The 19,420-nt window shown below is 45.4% G+C and overlaps 1 protein-coding gene across 1 annotated transcript in view; it reads left to right on the top strand.

Annotated features, from left to right (window-relative positions):
- The first annotated feature begins 383 nt into the window (after positions 1-383).
- ATG7 (autophagy related 7) overlaps positions 384-19,420 on the top strand; it is a 114,437-nt gene continuing 95,400 nt past the window's right edge. The window contains 7 exon segments of the mRNA XM_007453054.1: positions 384-427; positions 2,989-3,167; positions 3,637-3,691; positions 11,585-11,702; positions 13,546-13,623; positions 16,976-17,092; positions 18,373-18,522. Coding sequence (XP_007453116.1) covers positions 384-427; positions 2,989-3,167; positions 3,637-3,691; positions 11,585-11,702; positions 13,546-13,623; positions 16,976-17,092; positions 18,373-18,522 — 741 coding nt within the window.

Here is a 19,420-nt window from a genome sequence, read left to right on the forward strand (position 1 = left end):
TGTTTCCAGCAGATTCCTGATCACTTGTTGCTGCTGTTGCTTAAGACCTTTCCGTTGCCAGTTAACCAGTCAGGCAACACTTTAGCAGCTGGACACCAACCACATCCTCTTGTGAAATAGGCTCTTGGGTTCTGTTCAGAATTTCTCAAAGACCAAACATGTCAGAAAATGAAGGATATGCCTCTTATGCAAATTTCTTTCTTGGCATGCCTGTCCATTCTTTTCTGTGGTACTCCTGAGTCACTTTTTCCTAGCTGCTGAATAGAAAAATGGAATAGAATTTTCTCTTTTGTCACTGGCACTGGTAAAATTCCATCTTGGTGACCTTAGCAGGTCATCAAAATGATGATGAGTTACTGTTGACTTTTAAGCCTAAGTTGTGAATGATTGAAGTGTGTGGGGGCCTGATGACCCGTCCCACGGAGGATTTCAGATGAGATCCCTTTGTACCACTGCCTGCTGCTCTGTTGATTCTTATCTCTCTGAACCTCAGTTTCTTCTTCTGTGAAATTGGAGCTGTCTCCTCTTAGGGCTTCGGGCGGGGGAGAAAATTCAGGCGCACACCCCTGCTGCAGTGCCTGCTCCTGGCCAATACTCAATAGCTGCCACCTTCATCTCAGTGCCAGAGGACTGTTTACAGTTGAGCCTCTAGCATTTAGTGATTTATTGGATGTGAGAGAGAGAAAAATTGAAGATGACTTTGAGGGTTCTTCGTGGCTGTATGGTGGTACTATCTAGTAAACTAGGACATGTAGGAAAATGGGCTGAATTTTAGTGAAAGGTACGTTCAGTTTTGGATTTGTCAAACTCGAGATATCTGTGAGAAATTCACATCCTGGCTTTGGAAGACACTTTTAAATATATGGTTGGAGGTTAGCACTAGAAATACAGTACTGAGATTCATTGGCATATAGATGGAAATGGATGTGGAAAATGAATAATTTTGCTTTGGGGAAAGTTTATAGACTAAGGAGAGGGCTGAGCATGGGAACTTTCAAAAACCAACAGTAGAAGGAAAATGCTAGCTGTTTTGTGGAGGAAGAGAGGAGAAAGCATCAATGGAGGCCCGCTAAACCAAGCAGGAGGCTGTTAGGGTGTTCTAGACTGGCGTTTCTCAAAGTGTGGGCCCTGGGCCATCTGCATGAGGGTCTGTTTCTCCACTGGGCTCTGAAGCCACAGTACGTAGGATTCACAAACTTTTCTGGGGCCTGTGAACCCAGGAGTGACCCAAAAAGATGAACATTTTGAGAGTGCAAAATTATAAAGATCCTTTCAAACAAAAGCCAGAAATTATTTAATATGGGACGAGGGTTCATTTAAATATGTTTGAAATGATTTAGAGGTGGAGACTGCAAAAGTAAGAGTGACAGTGGCCTGAAGGCTTGAAGACAGCGTCAAACTCGAATCAGAATCACCCTGGGGCCTTAGTCCCTGCCACCCTCACCGTCCTTTCTCCCCCGCCCCCCAGCAGGTGGAGCCCAGACATCATTTTTTTTTTTAATTAATTTATTTTATTTATTTATTTTTGGCTGTGTTGGGTCTTCATTGTTGCGCATGGGCTTTCTCTAGTTGCCGCGAGCGGGGGCTACTCTTCGTTGCGGCGCGTGGCCTTCTCATTGCGGTGGCTTCTCTTGTTGCGGAACTCGGGTTCTAGGTACACGGGCTCAGTAGTTGTGGCTTGCGGGCCCTAGAGTGCAGGCTCAGTAGTTGCGTCACATGGGCTTAGTTGCTCCGTGGTATGTGGGATCTTCCCAGACCAGGGCTTGAACCCATATCCCCTGTGTTGGCAGGCGGATTCTTAACCACTGCGCCACCAGGGAAGTCCCGCATCTTCATTTTTTAATAATCCCTCAAGGTGGTGAGAGTTCGAAAACACTCAGTCGAGCATTGTCTGGTGCGTGATGCCACAAATCCATACTGAGGCAGCAGAGGGTTTAAGGACAGCCATGTGCCCAGCTGCTTCGCAGAGCCTTTCGCCCTGCTCTGACCCACACTTGGCTCCTCTTTCTTGGTTTTTAGTGTGTTTATGTAGTGCTCACTTTGCATTTTACCATATCGTCACCATTGGACCAAAGCTCCTTGTCTCTAATTCCAGTATCTAACAAGTTTAGAAAACTGAAAGGGGTTTAATAACCTTGGCACAAAACTCAAACAAAACCTCTCTGAGTAGATGTGAACTGTCTATTTTTCTTTTTTTTTGGATTTATCCGTCTGTTGTGACTGTTCATACATTCTACTGCAGAAATATTCATCTGTCTTGCGGCAGTTGGACAGGATGGAAAGTGACCTCATCAACTTGTGCTTTTGGGACTGCGAAGCTCCTCTAGTGTTGTGCTTCTCCCCCTGGGGTCTGTGTACCCCTGAGAGTGTGCAGGCCATGTGGGGAGTTACAGTGTACACATGCCTGATTGCCAGGACAGTCACATTTATTTGATGATTTGAGGGGGAGAATGAAATATCAAAATATATATGGTAGAGTAAAATGCAGGTTTTCTGCATTTGAAAGACAAAACGTGAGATTTCGAAGAAATTCTGGTACTGTGCTTAGGGTGGGGGAAACTTCTCCATCCTCCTCGGCTGGGGTGCTCAAGCACTGCCTCACTCAGAATCCAGACAGTTTGCATGGCTGTGATGCCAACTGGCTGGACTTCAGGTTTTGTGCTTGTAAAGTTCCCTAGGACAACACGGGTTGGCAGAAACTTCTGAGACTATGACCATGTCGAAGAAGGAATAACACTAGTGCATCAGTCAGACCGACTTTAATGAGAAAGGGAGATGCACCAAAGTGAAGGCCAGGAAGTTCAGTTGTGTCGTAAGGAGACTAAACTTGGCAACATAGCCAGATTCCTCAGGTTGATTTCCAAAGTTGTGTCTTCAGGCAGCCCATCTACCTCTCGTTACTTTCTGTTTGTTAGTTTTGATTAAGCCCACGATTACAAATGTCGTTTCTCACCATGTTTTGTGCATTGTTGCTGTGTTCTGTTTTGGTTTTAGCAGGCAGTAAATAATGGCGGCAGTTATGGGGGATCCCGGACTCTCCAAATTGCAGTTTGCCCCCTTCAGCAGTGCCTTGGATGTTGGATTCTGGCATGAGTTGACCCAGAAGAAGCTGAATGAGTATCGGTTGGATGAAGCTCCCAAGGACATTAAGGGTTATTACTACAATGGTAGGCGATGGGGAACTCCATCTTCTGCCCTCTTCTTTTACCTTCTCTGCCCAGTATAGGGTCAGCTTTCCTTCAGGAAGGGATGTCCTTGACTTTTATAATTAATACTATTCACTGGTTTCTATTTTACTTCCTGGCTTTTGACCCAAGTTCTCTTTCACTCCTTTTCTCCTATGGGGAAAAGAAAGGGAGAACCTAATTTATTAATCCAAAGAATTAATACCGATTACTTAGTATTGCTGGGGGATGGGATTGGAAATATTTTTCCCGATGAGTCTTTTTTTGTATTCTTGGCAAATTCTTTGAATTCATGAAATCTGTCATCTTCTGCTATGTCCCTGTTTAGTTTGGATGACCAGGTGGGGCACTTTGGGCTCAACCAAAAGAGCAAAGTTACTCAGAAACGTTTTTGTTATAAATGCCACTATTACTGACTCGTAATTGACTATTTGATAATGCTTCTGTCCAGGTGATTCTGCTGGGCTGCCAGCTCGCTTAACATTGGAGTTCAGTGCTTTTGACATGTGAGTATTTTTTGCTCAAAATCTAAAGTAAAGAACATTGTTTTTTGCAAGGAATGAGCGTTCTTAACCTTCATCGTAGGTGAAGCTTCCAGTGAGCAGGGCCAGCTTCTCATGATTCTCTTGTACCTCCCATGGCACAGAGACAAGTGCTAGAGGCTTAGGACTCTCTGATTCATTTTTTCAGCAGATATTTATCGCAGCCTATTAGGTACATCAATGAATATTTATTAGGCTACTTTTGTATACAAGTCACTGTGCAAGGCATTGTAGGGATATACAAAGACACATGACATATGCCCTCAAAGAGATTTTTTTTTTTTTTTTTTTTTGCAGTGTCACTTGTAACACCAAACCATATTCACTTTTCCTCACACTCCCTGAAGAGTTTTATTTTATCTCCTTCTTTCACTTTTGCCTGATATGGGAAGGGAGGATCCTTTACTCCGACCCCTTTCACCTGGTGAACTTCAGCTTATTCATTCTCACTTTGCACAGGAAGTCTTACACCCCTACCTCCCCTGCGCCTGGTATCCCTCCTCTGTATTTCCAGAATGTTCTGAGCATCTCTCATTACACAGCCAGGTTGTTTTAAAATCATTTGTTTAGGTTAGTGTTCACTTCTTTTATGGAAAGAGATGGTCATATTCATTTTGGTGCTTAAAACAATGTCTGTCTCCTATTGGGTGTTCAAATGGCTGAATGGCTGAATGAAGATCTAGAAAGTTAAAGTGCCTTTTTCATTCATGTTACTCATAGGTTACAAAATTGAGACTAGAAAACTGTAACGTCTATATTTTTGATCACTCTGCTACAGTTACTTTTTTTTTTTTTTAACATCTTTATTGGGGTATAATTGCTTTACAATGTTGTGTTCGTTTCTGCTTTATAACAAAGTGAATCAGTTATACATACACATATGTTCCCATATCTCTTCCCTCTTGCGTCTCCCTCCCTCCCACCCTCCCTATCCCACCCCTCCAGGCAGTCACAAAGCACCGAGCTGATCTCCCTGTGCCATGCGGCTGCTTCCCACTAGCTGTCTACCTTACGTTTGGTAGTGTATATATGTCCATGCCTCTCTCTCGCCCTGTCACAGCTCACCCTTCCCCCTCCCCATATCCTCAAGTCCGTTCTCCAGTACGTCTGTGTCTTTATTCCTGTCTTACCCCTAGGTTCTTCATGACATTTTTTCCCTTAAATTCCATATATATGTGTTATCATACAGTATTTGTCTTTCTCTTTCTGCCTTACTTCACTCTGTATGACAGACTCTAGGTCTATCCACCTCATTACAAATAGCTCAATTTCGTTAAAGAGATTTTTTTGACTAATTGGGAGCCGTGGGGAGTTTCTGGAGAGAAGAGAGACATTTATTGACTTAATTATTGACTTATTTTCCATACATAATCCTTTCAGACCTGCCAGGTGTGGTTCTTCTCTCTTTTACAGATGAGGAAACCATGGGTTCAAAGGTAAAATGACTTGCCCAGGGTTACACGTGGCTAAATTTAGGAAGCAAGGGTAAGAGAGAAATAAACTGTGTTTCTGAAGTTGCAGTCTGAGCAGCCGGGGGCATTTTGCTGTCTTCTGTAGAAACTGAGAAGCCAGGAGGGAGATGCAGTTTGGGCAGGAGGTAAGTTTGTTTTAGAACATGTTGAGTTTGAGATGACAGCGTCCAGTAGGAATGTCCAGGGAGCACTGGCATCCAGGAGGGAGGGTCATCCACGTAGAGGTCCTGAGGCTGTAAGAGGGGAAGAGACTATAGCGTAAGAAGAGCGAAGGGCTGGAATAGTGAATGGACCTGATTAGGGTGGGCAAGGGGACACAGAACTCACCAAAGAGACGGGGCTTGTCAGAGAAGTAGAACCAGAGAAGGTGTTTTCAGGAAGGGAAGAGAGGGTCAACAGCATCAGAAGCAGAAGCATCAGAGTTCAGTGCTAGGGTTGCTGGAATTGTCGATTGGGTTGTTTGAGAAAGTAAATTCTGCACAAAAGGGTGGAGCAGAAACCATGCTGAGAGGCTTTAGGATAACTGAGAGTTGAAGGGTCAAAGGCTTCAGGGAGGGAGGGCTTTTTCCTGCTCCTGCGTGTGTCAGCTGTGTCAGGGTCGGGGGTCTAGGGTAAGTGAAGAGATGTTTGCTAAGGACCGCCTGAACATGGCGGTAGTCAAAGGTTAGAGCATCTCAAATAAAGTCTCCCTAGAATTAGAAAATAAAAATCTCTTCAAAAGTCAATACATTTTATTCCTCTATCACAATCAAATTGTGAAATTGAATTGTACAACATGAATGGAAAATGATGTTAGCCTTTATATCTTTAAAAGGTATGTGTTGATGTTTTTTGTTCCCTTCAGAGCTTTCTTGCTCCATAAAAAATCCTTGTGATCGCTTCTGAAAACAAATTAAATCTTAGTTATCTCTCTCCTGTGTTGGCTAAGACTAACTTACTTTTGGAGCAATTACCAGATAATGAGGAAAATATATTCATTGTACAGCCTTGAATTATCTGGAGCTGGTAGAGGGGGAATAGCAGCAGTGTAGTCTGCTACATTAATCTGGAGAGTCCAGCGTTTATTGAAAGCTACCCTCGCTCCCGTCTATTCTGATACTACACTGAAAGTTGTTGTTTTCTGAGTTTCAATAATTTTATTCTTTGGCACAATTAATTATAGAAAAATGCAGTTCACAGAAGTTAGGTTTGATCTTGTTTCAAAGTTCAAGCATCTTAAACTTTAGCAATCCAGAAATTTTAGTCAAAGGAGGTAAGAAAATCTGTGATCCTGCAGCTATGGCTTTCACACAAATTGCTCTATTTTCCTGGTCATAATTTGTGATTTGGCTTTTGAATACTCGTGTGAGGCTCCATGGTAGGCACTGGGGGAGATGAGCAAGAATAAGACATAGGAGCCCTGGATTGGAAGCTTGAAGGCCTGGTATCTGCAGCTGATTAACTGTGTTACCTGGAATAAGTCCTTTTCATTTTCTCAGCTTCCGTTTCCTCATCTGTAGCTCCCAGCTTCTAATATTCCTTCCAGTTTTAAAAGTTTGTGATTTTTCTGGGTCCCCTTTTCTTAGGATGGTTGGTGCTGTGATTCAAATGTTTGTGTTCTTCAAAAATGCATATGTTGCGCTTCCCTGGTGGCGCAGTGGTTGAAAGTCTGCCTGCCGATGCAGGGGACGCAGGTTCGTGCCCCGGTCCGGGAAGATCCCACATGCCGCGGAGCGGCTGGGCCCGTGAGCCACGGCCGCTGAACCTGCACGTCCGGAGCCCGTGCTCCGCAACGGGAGAGGCCACAACAGTGAGAGGCCCGTGTACTGCAAAAAAAAAAAAAAAAAAAAAAAATGTGTATGTTGAAAAGCCAGTGCCCAGGGTTATCATCTGAGAAAGTGGGGCTTTGGGAGGTGGTGAGGGCATGAGGGCAGGGCTCTCGTGAATGGCATTAGTGTCCTTCTAACAGAGGCCCCGGAGAGATAGCTCTCCCCCTCCACCCTGCAAGACCATAACTGGAAGCAGGTAGTCTGCAACAGGAAGAGGATCTTCACCAGAACCTGACTGTGCAGACCCCTTGATCTTGGACTTTCAGCTTCCAGAACTGTGAGGGATAAATATCTAATGTTTAGTAGCCACCCAGTCTGTGGTGTCGTGTTAACAGCCACTCTGGCAGACCAAGACAGTTAGGAAGTTTAATAAAGACACTTGGGGCTCCTCAGGAGAAACGAGGTTTTTGTATCCAAATTATTTTCATTATTATTGTTCTTTCTTTGCTTTCATTGCTGAACATCTGCATGGGTTGGATGAATACGTTCATAAAGGGAAAGTCTTTATGAACGTATTCATCCAACACCGAATGCTTCTTGTATGCAGGACGTGTAGGTGTTAGGAACAAAAAGGCTTAAGAAATGGGGAGCTCTAGAGGAGCTCCGGATGGAGGTAGAAGACAGGTATTGGCATTACAGTGAATGCAGTGCTGGAATAAACGTGGAGAGCTAATAGTCATTTCAGAAATACTTATTGATTGCCTCCTCTGTGTCTTGATAATAGACTGTGATGGGCCCTGGACACACAGAGAAGAATAAGATACAGTCGAAGAGCTAACAGTCCTAGTACTCTTTGATAGATGCCAAACCTCAGCTTTGCACAGGACCAGATAAATCTCTTTTACTCTGAGACCCTGGAAGCCTGATGGATCTCTGCAAGTAGTTAGCAACACAGGATCCCGTTCTCTACATTGTTTTAAGTGAGTTATCAGTCAAGTAGTATTTTCTCAGGCACCAGCCGTCTTGTGCTGGAGGGTGCTGTCTTAGGGTAGGGCATACTGATGAACCAGACCCCAACACATAATGGCCCAAACACAGAGGAAGTCTCTTTCTTACCCCCTTAATAGTCCAGGGTGGGGGTCTAGTCTTCTTCCCTCTTACGGCTCCATCATCCTGGAGGGCTTGCCGTTGTGTGCTGTTGAAAACTGAATTGTCACCTTCTGGTAGCAGTAGATAGAGGTGGGGGAGAACCAGAGTGAAAATCAGAAGAGACACACCCACCCTCTTAAAGGCCCTCGCGGGGTGGGGCTGTGCATCACCCCCCTCGGATTCCATCAGGGAGAGCTCGAGGCCTCACCTTTCTCGCAGGGAAGACTGGGAGACATGGTGCTGAGCTACAAGCATCAGAGAATTATTTCTGTTGAAGGAAAGGAAAATAGATTTTGGCGGACAATCTCTATACAAATTTGAGGCTGGTAAAAAAAAATCCGTTCCTTTGAGGAACATTTATCTATGTAGTCATAAGAAAGATTTTTCTTTTCTAAGCCTCAAGTTGGACTTAATAAGAGAAATAGAAGGCATAACGCCTGCCCTCAAAGAACTTAAGTAGTAGCTGAGGAAATAAGACTCAGATGTGAAATCGTCTGTGCAGGGCACAGGCTCCCTTATTCTCCGCTGTCTCGCTAGCACCTAACTCAGGTCTGACGTGTACTGGTTGCTCAGGTAGTTGCTGGAGTCAGTTGCACAAGCAGTCTGAGGCCGTGGCTGTCCAAACGGGATGTGGTGTGGTTGGTGGAAAGGCACCAATGGACTCTGTTGCAAAACGTGACTGACAGAAACTCAGACACTGTTACAGAAAGCAGTAAGTAACGCAGTCCGAGTGTGACTTAGGTTCCCAAAGCTCCCCACGGGCACGTGAAGCTGTGCACACGTAGCAAAGCTTTCTCCGGGTGTGAAAAGCGACCTCTGTGCTTCTTTTGGGGGAATCTATTCCATCCCAGCCACCCCCACTGCCTGTCTGTCCTGGAGGCTCTGGCCGCATGCCTGCCTTTGTCCAGGAGATTCTAGAACAGCCACGGTACTTTCCTGAGTTATCACTGTGAGACTGAGAGACATGAAGGCCAAATGTCCAGAGGGAGCATCCTCAGGCAGGCCCAGGCTTCAGGCCTTTGTGGGATCCATTCTTTACCTGGTTAGTGTGTACATTTTTGAGAGTTCACTGTTGGCTTTAAGAGCTGGGGAAGATTTCTAATTCTGGTTTTTTAAAATCGCTTTATTGAGATACACTTCACACACCATAAAATTAACCCTTTTAAAATGTACAATTCAGCACTTCTTTGTATATTCATGAGGTTGTGCAACCACCACCACTGTCTAATTCCAGAACATTTTCATCACCCCAAAGAGGAGCCCTGTACCCCTTAGCAGTCACTCTCCATTCCTCCCTTCTCCCTTTCCTCAGTGCTGGGCAACCATGAATCTACTTTCTGGCTTTATGGATTTGGCTGTTCTGGATATTTCATAGAAATGGAATCATAGGAAACTAAATTCATAAATATCCAGGATCAGGATTTGGACTGAATTCTGTAGTTTCCAAGTCTAGGGCTCTTCCCAGTCCTTATCTGAACCACCTCTTTGCAGAATGAGTGGAACTTGAACCTGGAGAAACTGCTAGAACGGCTCTGCCTCCCGTTATCACTTCTGAAATTCTTTCCCTTGGCCGCCTCCCCTGGTGGAACTTTAGTCATGAAAAATGCTTCTCCTTTGAAACTCAGCTTGTCCTCGGTAACTAACTCGCACGAGGGCTCATGTCCTAGGAGTGTCGCCGTCCTGGCAGCTGCTTGCTTTCTTGTGCTTTAGTTTCCTCTGCTCTCAGAGCAAGGCTTTGGCCTGGCATTCGCACACCCGGGACATCTGGACTCTAGGAGGGAGGGAACCAGATTCGATCAGAGCATCCTTCCCTCTGTGTCAGCAGTCATTTCATAAAGCCGCGTCTGAATGTGGAAGGCCTAGTTTACCAACTGCTCTGCTTCCTTCTTTTTCCCTCTAGGCTTAATCTTGTCCCTTTGTGATTTCTTTTTCTCCTCAAGACTATCTTTGATGTCCTTGTCTCACCTGGATGAAGAATATTCTTCTATTGGAGTAGAGTGGTGACAAACAGCCTGTGATCCGCTGACTCATCAGCTCCCGAAGGAAGGCTCTGGCCTTTGGAAGTTACTTCTCTCCCAGGACCTAGCATTTGGTGGAACCTCCACACCTGTTGCACCCCTCCACACCTGTTCTAGGTTTAGATCTCTCCTTGCAGCACTCCCCTGCTCCCAAACCAATTTTACTCAGACTCCAAAGGAAGAAACGCTGGGTCTTTTAAACCGTACAGCTACCATCAGTGTAATCAGTAAAAAGGCATCCTCTCTGCAGTAGTTGTGACCACAGTATTCAACTACTAATGAAACGAGCACTGTTTTCATTTAGCATCTGTAACCTCTGAAACACAAGTTAATCATTTTAGAGATGAGACCAGGTTTTTCCACATCTGAGATTGTGTTCAGTATCATCTCATCTTTCTCTTCCCCTGACCTTGATTACTCTGAAGCCTTCGGTGACAGTGCAGAATGTGACACACATGTGGCACAACATGGCCACACAGGTGGCCCGGGTGCAGCGTGTCTCATCGCATTGTTTGGCTCCGATGCCCACGGGGCCATGCCCTGCAGCAGCTCCATGCACAGCCTGTTTGTGGCAGGAGAGGGCATGGGGTAGGCAGAGGAGGGAGGCGCGCCCCTGCCCTCAAGGAGCTTACTGTCCTCAGGGTGGGTGTGTGAATGTTGGTCTTGAAAACACTCTAAAATAAATTATGCTTGTTACCAGAGAAAGGCAGGATGGATGGCTTCCTGGAAGAGGAGGGTTTGCAGCAGGGCGTTGACGCCGGGGAGTGCTTGAGTGGGGAGTGGGCAAGCACAGTACCTTAGAGTCAACCAGTTCTGATTTGAGACCCCCAGCTCTGCCTATTATGTGACCTTAAGCAAGTTACTTAAACCTGGAGTCAGAGGACAAACTCTCGTGAGAACTGAAACCTTGTATAGTTCTTGGCACAGTAGAAGCTCCATAAATCATGTTTCCCTTTCAGGTGAGAGATGGGAAAGAATTTTTTTAAATGGGAAAATAACTTATATTTGGGGGTAGTGGAAGAAGAGCATGCCGAGGGATTAGGGGAAGGGGAATATAGAGGCTTTGGGGCGGGTATAGTGCCTGTTTTTACCTCTTAAGCAATGATACTCATCTTTTTTTTTTTTTTGCGGTACGCGGGCCTCTCACTGCTGTGGCCTCTCCCGTTGCGGAGCACAGGCTCCGGACGTGCAGGCTCAGCGGCCGTGGCTCACGGGCCCAGCCGCTCCGCGGCACGTGGGATCCTCCCGGACCGGGGCACGAACCCGTGTCCCCTGCATCGGCAGGTGGACTCTCAACCACTGTGCCACCAGGGAAGCCCGATATTCATCTTTTTCCAAAGAAATATGAGTCAGTCTTCTCTTTGCCCTGCAGAGCACTGTCCTTGTCTCCCATTGTAGTCTGGTTTGTTTGTCAGTCCCTGGCTCTCTGAGTCCCAGCTGTGCCTGTTAACCATGTTTCTCTGTATCCAGGAATGCTCCCACACCAGCCCGCTGCTGCCCGGCGGTTGGAACGCTGTATAACACCAACACACTCGAGGCTTTCAAGGCTGCAGATAAGAAGCTACTTCTGGAACAAGCAGCAAACGAGGTTAGCTGGGAAACATAAGGTACCTGTCATATTTTCCATGGTCCCACAGGCATGATGCCTCTGATCATGAGGTGCATGAGTCTGTTACAGAAGCTAGTATATAACCAGTATTCAAGCGTAACTGTGGGCTTCTGCGTTGACGGGAAGGTCAGGGGGGAGACCGCGAGGCTCTTGCCTGGGGATAGGCTGGAAGGTCAGTGCAGGGCAGGGTGTCAAAGCTCTGCTGCTGATCTCCAGTTAGCATTTTGCAGCAGCTTGACCTCTCTCTGTGAGTTCTGTTCCTGTGTCTGAATGCATTTGGGTTCTCTGTTCTTTATGCCCCTTGAAGAGGCTTTCTAGTTCTAAGCACTGTACTGCTGTTATAGCTGATCATGTAGTCTCTCCAGTGTCCTCAGGGCTGAATCTAAATGGCTCCATCTCAGTTACAAGGCTCCCTGTGGCCTGGCCTCTGTGGCCCTGTGGCCTTTCTGTCCTGTCACTCTTGCCCTCGCTGTCTTTGATCCAGTCGTAGCAAATCACTTAGAATTCCTTCGTTCACCACTTTTTGTTCTCTCCTCTCTCCTTGGGACACGATGTTCTCTCTGCCTGGAATGTCTTTCTTTTCTTCACATCTGAGTTAGTGTGAGGAATAAATGAGGGGCAGTTTATCCCAGCCCCTCTAACACCCACTTAATAGTCTTCACACTAGTCTTAGAGAAGAGTCTGATTTATGTGAGGGTCGTGGTCAGAGAGGGAAGTCTCCTGCCTTTGGCCTGAGGAGGGAGTCCTTCCCGTCCCCTGGGATGGGTGACCATGGTTGATTAACTTGGCCTGTGGCTCGACTGCTCCTGGGCTCCTGCTTTGGCGGCACAAGTCAAAGGCCGACTCCAAAGAGGTGGGTCAGGTCTTAGGCCATCATCGAAAAAAGCACGGTGCTCCCCACAGGAATCCTACCCCCATCCCTCATCTGAGGCTCAGCCTCCCCCAACCCCCAGCAGTTCCCGCCCCACCCTGGTTTTTCAGAAGCGGGGCCTCCTCTCCTGTGGTCCAGCTCCTCCAAGGTTATTATTTCAATAGCAGGAACTTCTCTTTCCTTGTTTCCCTCTTCCACTCACATGTGGGCAATGGCTCTTATGGACACAACTGTTTGTCTTGCTTAGTGACACAAAATTTAGCAACTAATCTTCGCTACTAAAACATCTTGTAATCAGCAGCCGCTGACCAGGACCAGCTTCTGCTTCTAGTCACAGTCTGTGCTGAGTATCCATACTCTTGATTTTTTTTCTTCTTCAGGGAAAGATAATCCCAAATAAGACTTTTAAGAAATCCCTGTACATAGTTCAGAGCACTGCCTCCGGAGCGCCTCCCTGGCTCCTTTCCCTCCCATGTCCTTAGCCGAGATCAGGGCTCCTCCCAGGAACTGTCCACCCTCTTGTGAGGGCACCTGCTGCCTAGTGGTGTACAGACATTGACAGCTGGCTCTCTCACGGCCTGTTAGCTTCTTGAGGGTGGGGACTGTGTCTCCTATTTCTGTAGCCCCGATGTGCTTGCTCTGTAGTTGAGAATAAGTAAATATTTGTTGAAGGAAGTAATGAAGCCATAAACAGGCTGGTTGCCTCCTCTGATGCTGAGCCCCACTGAGAGGAGGCTTCTGGGTTCTCTGACTTTCCTCAGTCTCTGCAGGGAGTGGGGCTGGGGGAGAGGCAGTGTGAAGGGGGCAGAGTGAGTGGTGACGCACATCACTGCCCATGATGAGTGGTGCTGGGCCTGCGGGCAGGAAGGGCTTGCTGCTGGGCAGCTCCACGTGTGTCTGGGAGGGAGGAGGCCCTGGAACCTGCCTTGATGCTTTTCCTTCTTCTGGCAGATCTGGGGATCCATCAGATCGGGGGCCGCTCTTGACAACCCTGTCCTCCTCAACAAGTTCCTCCTCTTGACATTTGCGGTAAGTCCATGGACTCGGCTGCATCTAGACTGCTCACTGCCCTGGCCAAGCCCAGTGTGCCAGTGGTTCAGTCTGCTGTCTTCTCCCTGAAGCTTTTCCCTTGTGTTAGTCAAGTCATGGCTGTTAAAGAAATGCTTTGTTAGTGGCCGGATGGTGCTGGCCCTTACCACTGATGCGAAATTAATTCATTCTTACTGATCGTACTGGTGGTTGTTGCCCGACTCTCATCATTTAGGATGTGACAAAGGCGGGTTCCAGACCACAGTTCATCATTGCTAATGTCTTTGTTAAGTTTAGCGCCGCAGAGCTCAGTTGCTGGGTCCATCGATACGAGGAACAGGTCACGACTTGGGGACCTTAGCCATCCCCAGGTGGCTTCTAGATGAGAGGGGATCACCCTACATAGCTTGTCCACACAACTGTGGTTTTTAAGAAAGAAAAATATTTTATGCAAGTGAGACCTAATTAAAGTGAACCTTAAGGGCAGCCTTGAAGAGGAGAAAAAAATCACATTAGGGTAACATCTCCTGCCTAGGGAAGCAGGGAAAGGATCTGGTCGTGGTGATGGGGAAAGTGGGGGGATGGTAAGGGCTGATTGTAGAAGTACCGGCTACATGCACACGTGTGTGTATACATATATATGCATACGTGTGTGTATCCATATATCTACATATAAAACTAATTAATCCTTTATAATTATGTTGACAATATAATATTCTGTCACGTGTATGTTCTTTAGACTCGGGTATGTCTAGGTTGTTTTCAGTCTTCACTATTATAAAAAAATGTTACAGTGAATAACGTCGGCCACATTGATTTTCTTTTCCTCTTTATCTCTTTATAATACATTCTTTGGGGTGGGCATGTAAACGTACTGATGTTGACACGTATTAAGTGTGTTGGCTGTTTCACCCCAGCTTCATCCGTTTCGGATATTAACCCTCTTCCCTACCTTTTTCTTCCTTTTTTCGTTTGCCAAGTTATAGGTCTTGCCTTCTTTGTCCCCCATGAACTAGTCCTCCATTTCTTCCTCATGCTGCCTCTCTGATGTACCGCGCAAGGCAAGGGAGAGAGAGACAGGGTCCAAACTGGAAGCGATACCCCGGGGGGCCATCTACAAGGAGCACATTTTCCAACAAGTTAAAATGCTTTCTGTGTGATAGTGGGGAGATAGAAAAAGGTTCAGATTCTTCAGGGGATTACTAGGCCCAATTTGGCATTGATAATTTGTAAATTTGAGTAATTTTGTAAGCTCACTACTAGGATAAATATAAGCAGCGCTAATTAAAGACTTTTGTGTTTTTACTTTAACATCAATACATTTTCTGTACCAAGAATTCTAGTTAGTATAATCTAACTGACAATTTGCATTTAACTGAAAAAATAGTATGAGCTCCCACTCAAAGTTTTAAGGCATTTCCCAGGGTCGTTATGTGCATTGGCCCTGTTGCCCTTTCTACTGAGCATTCTTAGCCTGACTTTAAAAAAGTTAAAAGTCTCTGTCTTAAAAAATCATCAGACACAAAGGGCTTTATGTTTAATGTAATCGAGATCCTTTGTATCCCAAAAAAATTCTAAGAAATTCAAGCCTTTTGACTTTTGAAGATGGCTTGATGAAGCTTCTTAGAAACTGTGAAGTCCTTCATCTTGAATTGTTTAACCTTTTACTAAAGATCAAGTATGACAAATCATTTAAATACAAAGAAGAGAGAATAATCTCTGGAGGTGTTTTCTGCTTTCCTTTGTACTCTTCTTAGGACTCAAAGGTACAGACACTTTATTAATTTCAGTTTTTCAGTGTGCTTTGCTATTGTTAAAGGGAATTTGTTCTTAGTTGATCAATTAGTGGGCAGAATTAAAGACTGTGGAAACTATAATTACTAGACTTTTTCATCCGGACACACATTTATGTGTAAGTTTATATTTAAAAAATCATCTAGTATGACTCCATTTACTTGAAAAGCCCAGAACAGGCAAATCCATAGAGACAGAAGACAGACTAGGAGTTTCCAGGGGATGAGAGTGAGGCGAGCGAAGAGTTTCTGTGAATGGTATTTCTAACTAATAAACCAATGGGGAGCTTCTGCTGTTGGGGTTTCTTTTTGGGGTGATGCATATGTTCCGAAATTGGTGGGGATAGTGATACAACCTTGTCACTATAGTAGAAAACCACTCGTACGCTTTAACATGGCGACTTTCATGGTACGTGAATTATATCTCAATGAAAAGTCATCAACCAGCCATCCCCTCTTCATTCTTAGCAAGACTCAAGAGGAAATATTAAGTAGCCAAATAAACTGCATAGTGGTCAGTGGTAACGGACTGGCGGGGAAGCTGTCAGATACCCACATAACCACGAGGTCCTCCCATGTGAGTGACTCAGGCCACACCTGGTGTAGGAACTCAGAGGCGAGAGCGTTTGACCTGAGTGGGAATGGCATCTAGAACAGCCTCACAGGTCACTGCCCCTTCATCACCTCCCCTGGTCAGGGGGCAGCCACGTACACCCCTGAAGATGTGACCTCTTATATCATCGATGCTCCTTAGCTTGTAGAAGCTCTCCTGTGACTCATACAGCTGATCATGCTGTATGTCCGATCAGTCTCCCTGCAGAGACTGAGCTGCCCGAGGGCTGGACTGGGTTTTATTCATCTTCTTATTGTCAGAGTGTCTAACATTTTGCCTTGTACACAGCAAGTGCTTAGTCGTTGACTTGAATTTCACCAACGTGGCATTTCTGAAAACGGCGTTATATTATCTCAGGCATATATAGGTTATGAATAGCACATTTTAATAACTTCAATAGCATGCTTAGTTCATTCAGTTGTGAAAAGAGTGGTAACTGTTTGGAGGTCGTACCTCCACAGATGGCACACTATGTACGTGCGGAACCGTGGACAGGAGCCTAAGTATTGGAAGTAGAATTCTGCTCTCCTCTCTGCCACTTAGTATCTTTGTTTTGTTCAAGCTTCTTCACCCCTCTGTAAGCTTCAGTTTCCTGTCCATAAAATGGGACGATAACAGTTACCTCCCAGGGTGATTTTGTGTATTAAACAATGATGCTGACAATGTCAATTACTTACTGAATACTTCCTGTTAGCAAGTGGCCGATAAAATATATTATGTCTGTCATGATATATTAGTGTGTGGTGTGTGGGAATATTTTGGATGAACACAGAGTTTCCATATCCTATCATGAGTTCTGCTGGAGATGAGAATTTCCGACAGGCTGGTTGTATCTTGCGTGCATTAAAGTTTTCTGTCTTACGTAGCTCCTGGGAAGTTAAGTTAATCGGTGCATTTCAGTTTAACCATGGGCGCTGTCCTGATGTAATATATTTGCTTCTTCTAGGATCTAAAGAAGTACCACTTCTACTATTGGTTTTGCTCCCCCGCTCTCTGCCTTCCAGAGAGTGTACCCCTCATTCGGGGGCCAGTGGGCCTGGATCAAAGGTTCTCACCACCACAGGTATCAACAAATAAAACAAAATGCGGGTAAAACTGGGTTTAACGTGCATGAATAGTTTATCTAGCTCATGCTAAAGACACGCTGGCACTCGTCTGGATGAAGAGGTGGTTCCTGTGGAATCCTCCAAAGCTGGTACTGGAAGCAGACTTACCTGCACAATGTCTAAGCGCGTTTTGAAGAGCGAGCAGCGCTCCTCCAGGTTCTCAGCAGCATTTGTTGAAATGCTAAAAGCAGTAGGGAGGCATTACAGAAACATTTTGAAAGACTGCAGGAATTTGCCGAAGTGTGGGCTCCACTCTCAGTGTGGGGATCAGCAGGCAGTATACTCTGGGGAGAGAGTCTTTGAAACCAAATAGAAGATCTCCTTCCTTTGCGCCAAGTTGCAGAGCTTCTACGTTAAGAACAGTACATGCAGAGCTAGTCTTTGCAGTTGAACAAAGATAGTAAGGTCATTAGAGATGGTTTCCAGAAGAGCGATGAAAGTAATCAGGTTGGTAGAACACAGACCCTCACCCCCCAAATTCTGATTGTTCTTGAGGCAAAGATTGAGTGGCAAGGTGACTTGAATTCATGAAGTGCGACATTCACTGAAACCCTGAATTCTGAAGCCAGGGAGCAGCCCTTATTAATTAAAAATAGTAATAAGCTCAGTTACTAAGACAAGTCAGAGGTTATGATTTTGTGGAATTAATTTTCTAAGGAGAAGTGTAAGTGGGAGAAAAAGAATATTCCTGGGGATTGACTGGTCATGGGTTTGAGGTTTCTTTTAATGGGCACAAAAATCTTCTCAATTTATTGGGGTGCTGGTTGCAAATTCCTGTGAACGTGCTAAAGACAACATTGAATTGTGCACTGTGAATGAGTCAATTGTATTGTAAGTGAAGTAAGCATGTGTCAATAAAGCCGTTAAAAATTATAGAAAGGGTCAAGGAAAAATTCATCTGTGGTAGATTCATGCTTGGCTATCACAGGAGAGATAATGTTCGGCTACCTCTCTAAACCTTTGTGGTGACATCTTAGGGAATCGGGAGCCATCATGCTGTTCCATACAATGTCCCTTCGTGCCCCTGTCTGAGACACTTCACCATGCATGTGGAAAGCATCATATAAAAGTGAGGTGGTATGATTTGGGGTGCTCTTACGTTTGTTTGCTGCAAAAGTGTGATCAGTCATTTACCGTCTTCTGGCTTGAAAGTAATACCTTTTATTTTATGTTAATTTTCAGCTCAGAGCTAGATATGTAATTGTCTAGAGAATAACTCAGTGTTTCCTGTTTTCAGATTCAAGCCCTTGAACGAGCATATGATGATCTTTGTCAAACAGAAGGCGTCCCAGCACTGCCTTACTTCTTAATCAAGTATGATGAGACCATGGTGCTGGTTTCCTTGCTTAAACACTACAGTGATTTCTTCCAAGGTCAGAGGACCAAGGTCAGAGAAACTTTGAGTATCATTTTATTATCCAGTAAGAAAATCTGATGTTCATGTTATGATAGACCGCTGCAAAATTTGTACTCGTTTAGGTTTCTTAAGCCCTACAAAGAACGTTTCAGAACATTTCTTTATCTTTACCCTCTTCCACCCCTGCAGTTCCCAAATCAGCTCCTCCGCCAGATTTTCTTAGCTCTGTGGCACCTCAGAGTAATTTTGGATTCCTCACTTCCTCTTAGTGGTAAAGTTATTTCCGTTTTCTTCCTGATACATTTTGTATCTATATTTTCATTTATTGCCAGAGCTACCATGCTAGTTCAGGTCCCGGTCCTCTCACTGCTGGACAGTGAGAGTCTCTTGCTTCCCTGTGGGAAGGATCTCCCTCAGACCCCTCACGTTCCCTGTGTCGTTCATGGATCAAGAGTTCACGGAGTCTTCCTTCTGCCTCCAAACCACCTTGCCTGCCTCATCTTCCACTGTTTTCCTCACAAACCGTTGCTCCAGCTAAGATTCACTGTTTTCCGCCAGACATGCCCCCTGAGCAAATACACCTAGAACCTTTCCTCCATCTCTCTTTGTCCTCGTGTTGTTATCATCTTCCTGAAAGGGGTCCTGCCTGTGGGGATTCTAAGAAACTCTCTCCCCTTGTTGAAACCCTGCCTCCACGGTGAGGCCTTCTCATGGTGTGGCAGGTGTGACCTGTCCCCTCTGACCTCACTGCCCTTGCCCCCTGACCTCCCCCTTGCCTGCTCCACTCACTCGCTTGCATACACTGCCTTTTGTGCTGTTAGGCTGTAAGCTCTCAGAGGGCAGAGACCAAGTCTGACGTATCCGTGTCAATGTGGCGGCCAGCCCTTGTCCCAGGCCCTGAATACAATTCTTTTGAATGAGGGAAAGA

This window comes from Lipotes vexillifer, unplaced genomic scaffold (assembly GCF_000442215.2).
Source record: "Lipotes vexillifer unplaced genomic scaffold, Lipotes_vexillifer_v1.1 scaffold1272, whole genome shotgun sequence".
Taxonomy (NCBI): Eukaryota; Metazoa; Chordata; class Mammalia; order Artiodactyla; family Lipotidae; genus Lipotes; species Lipotes vexillifer.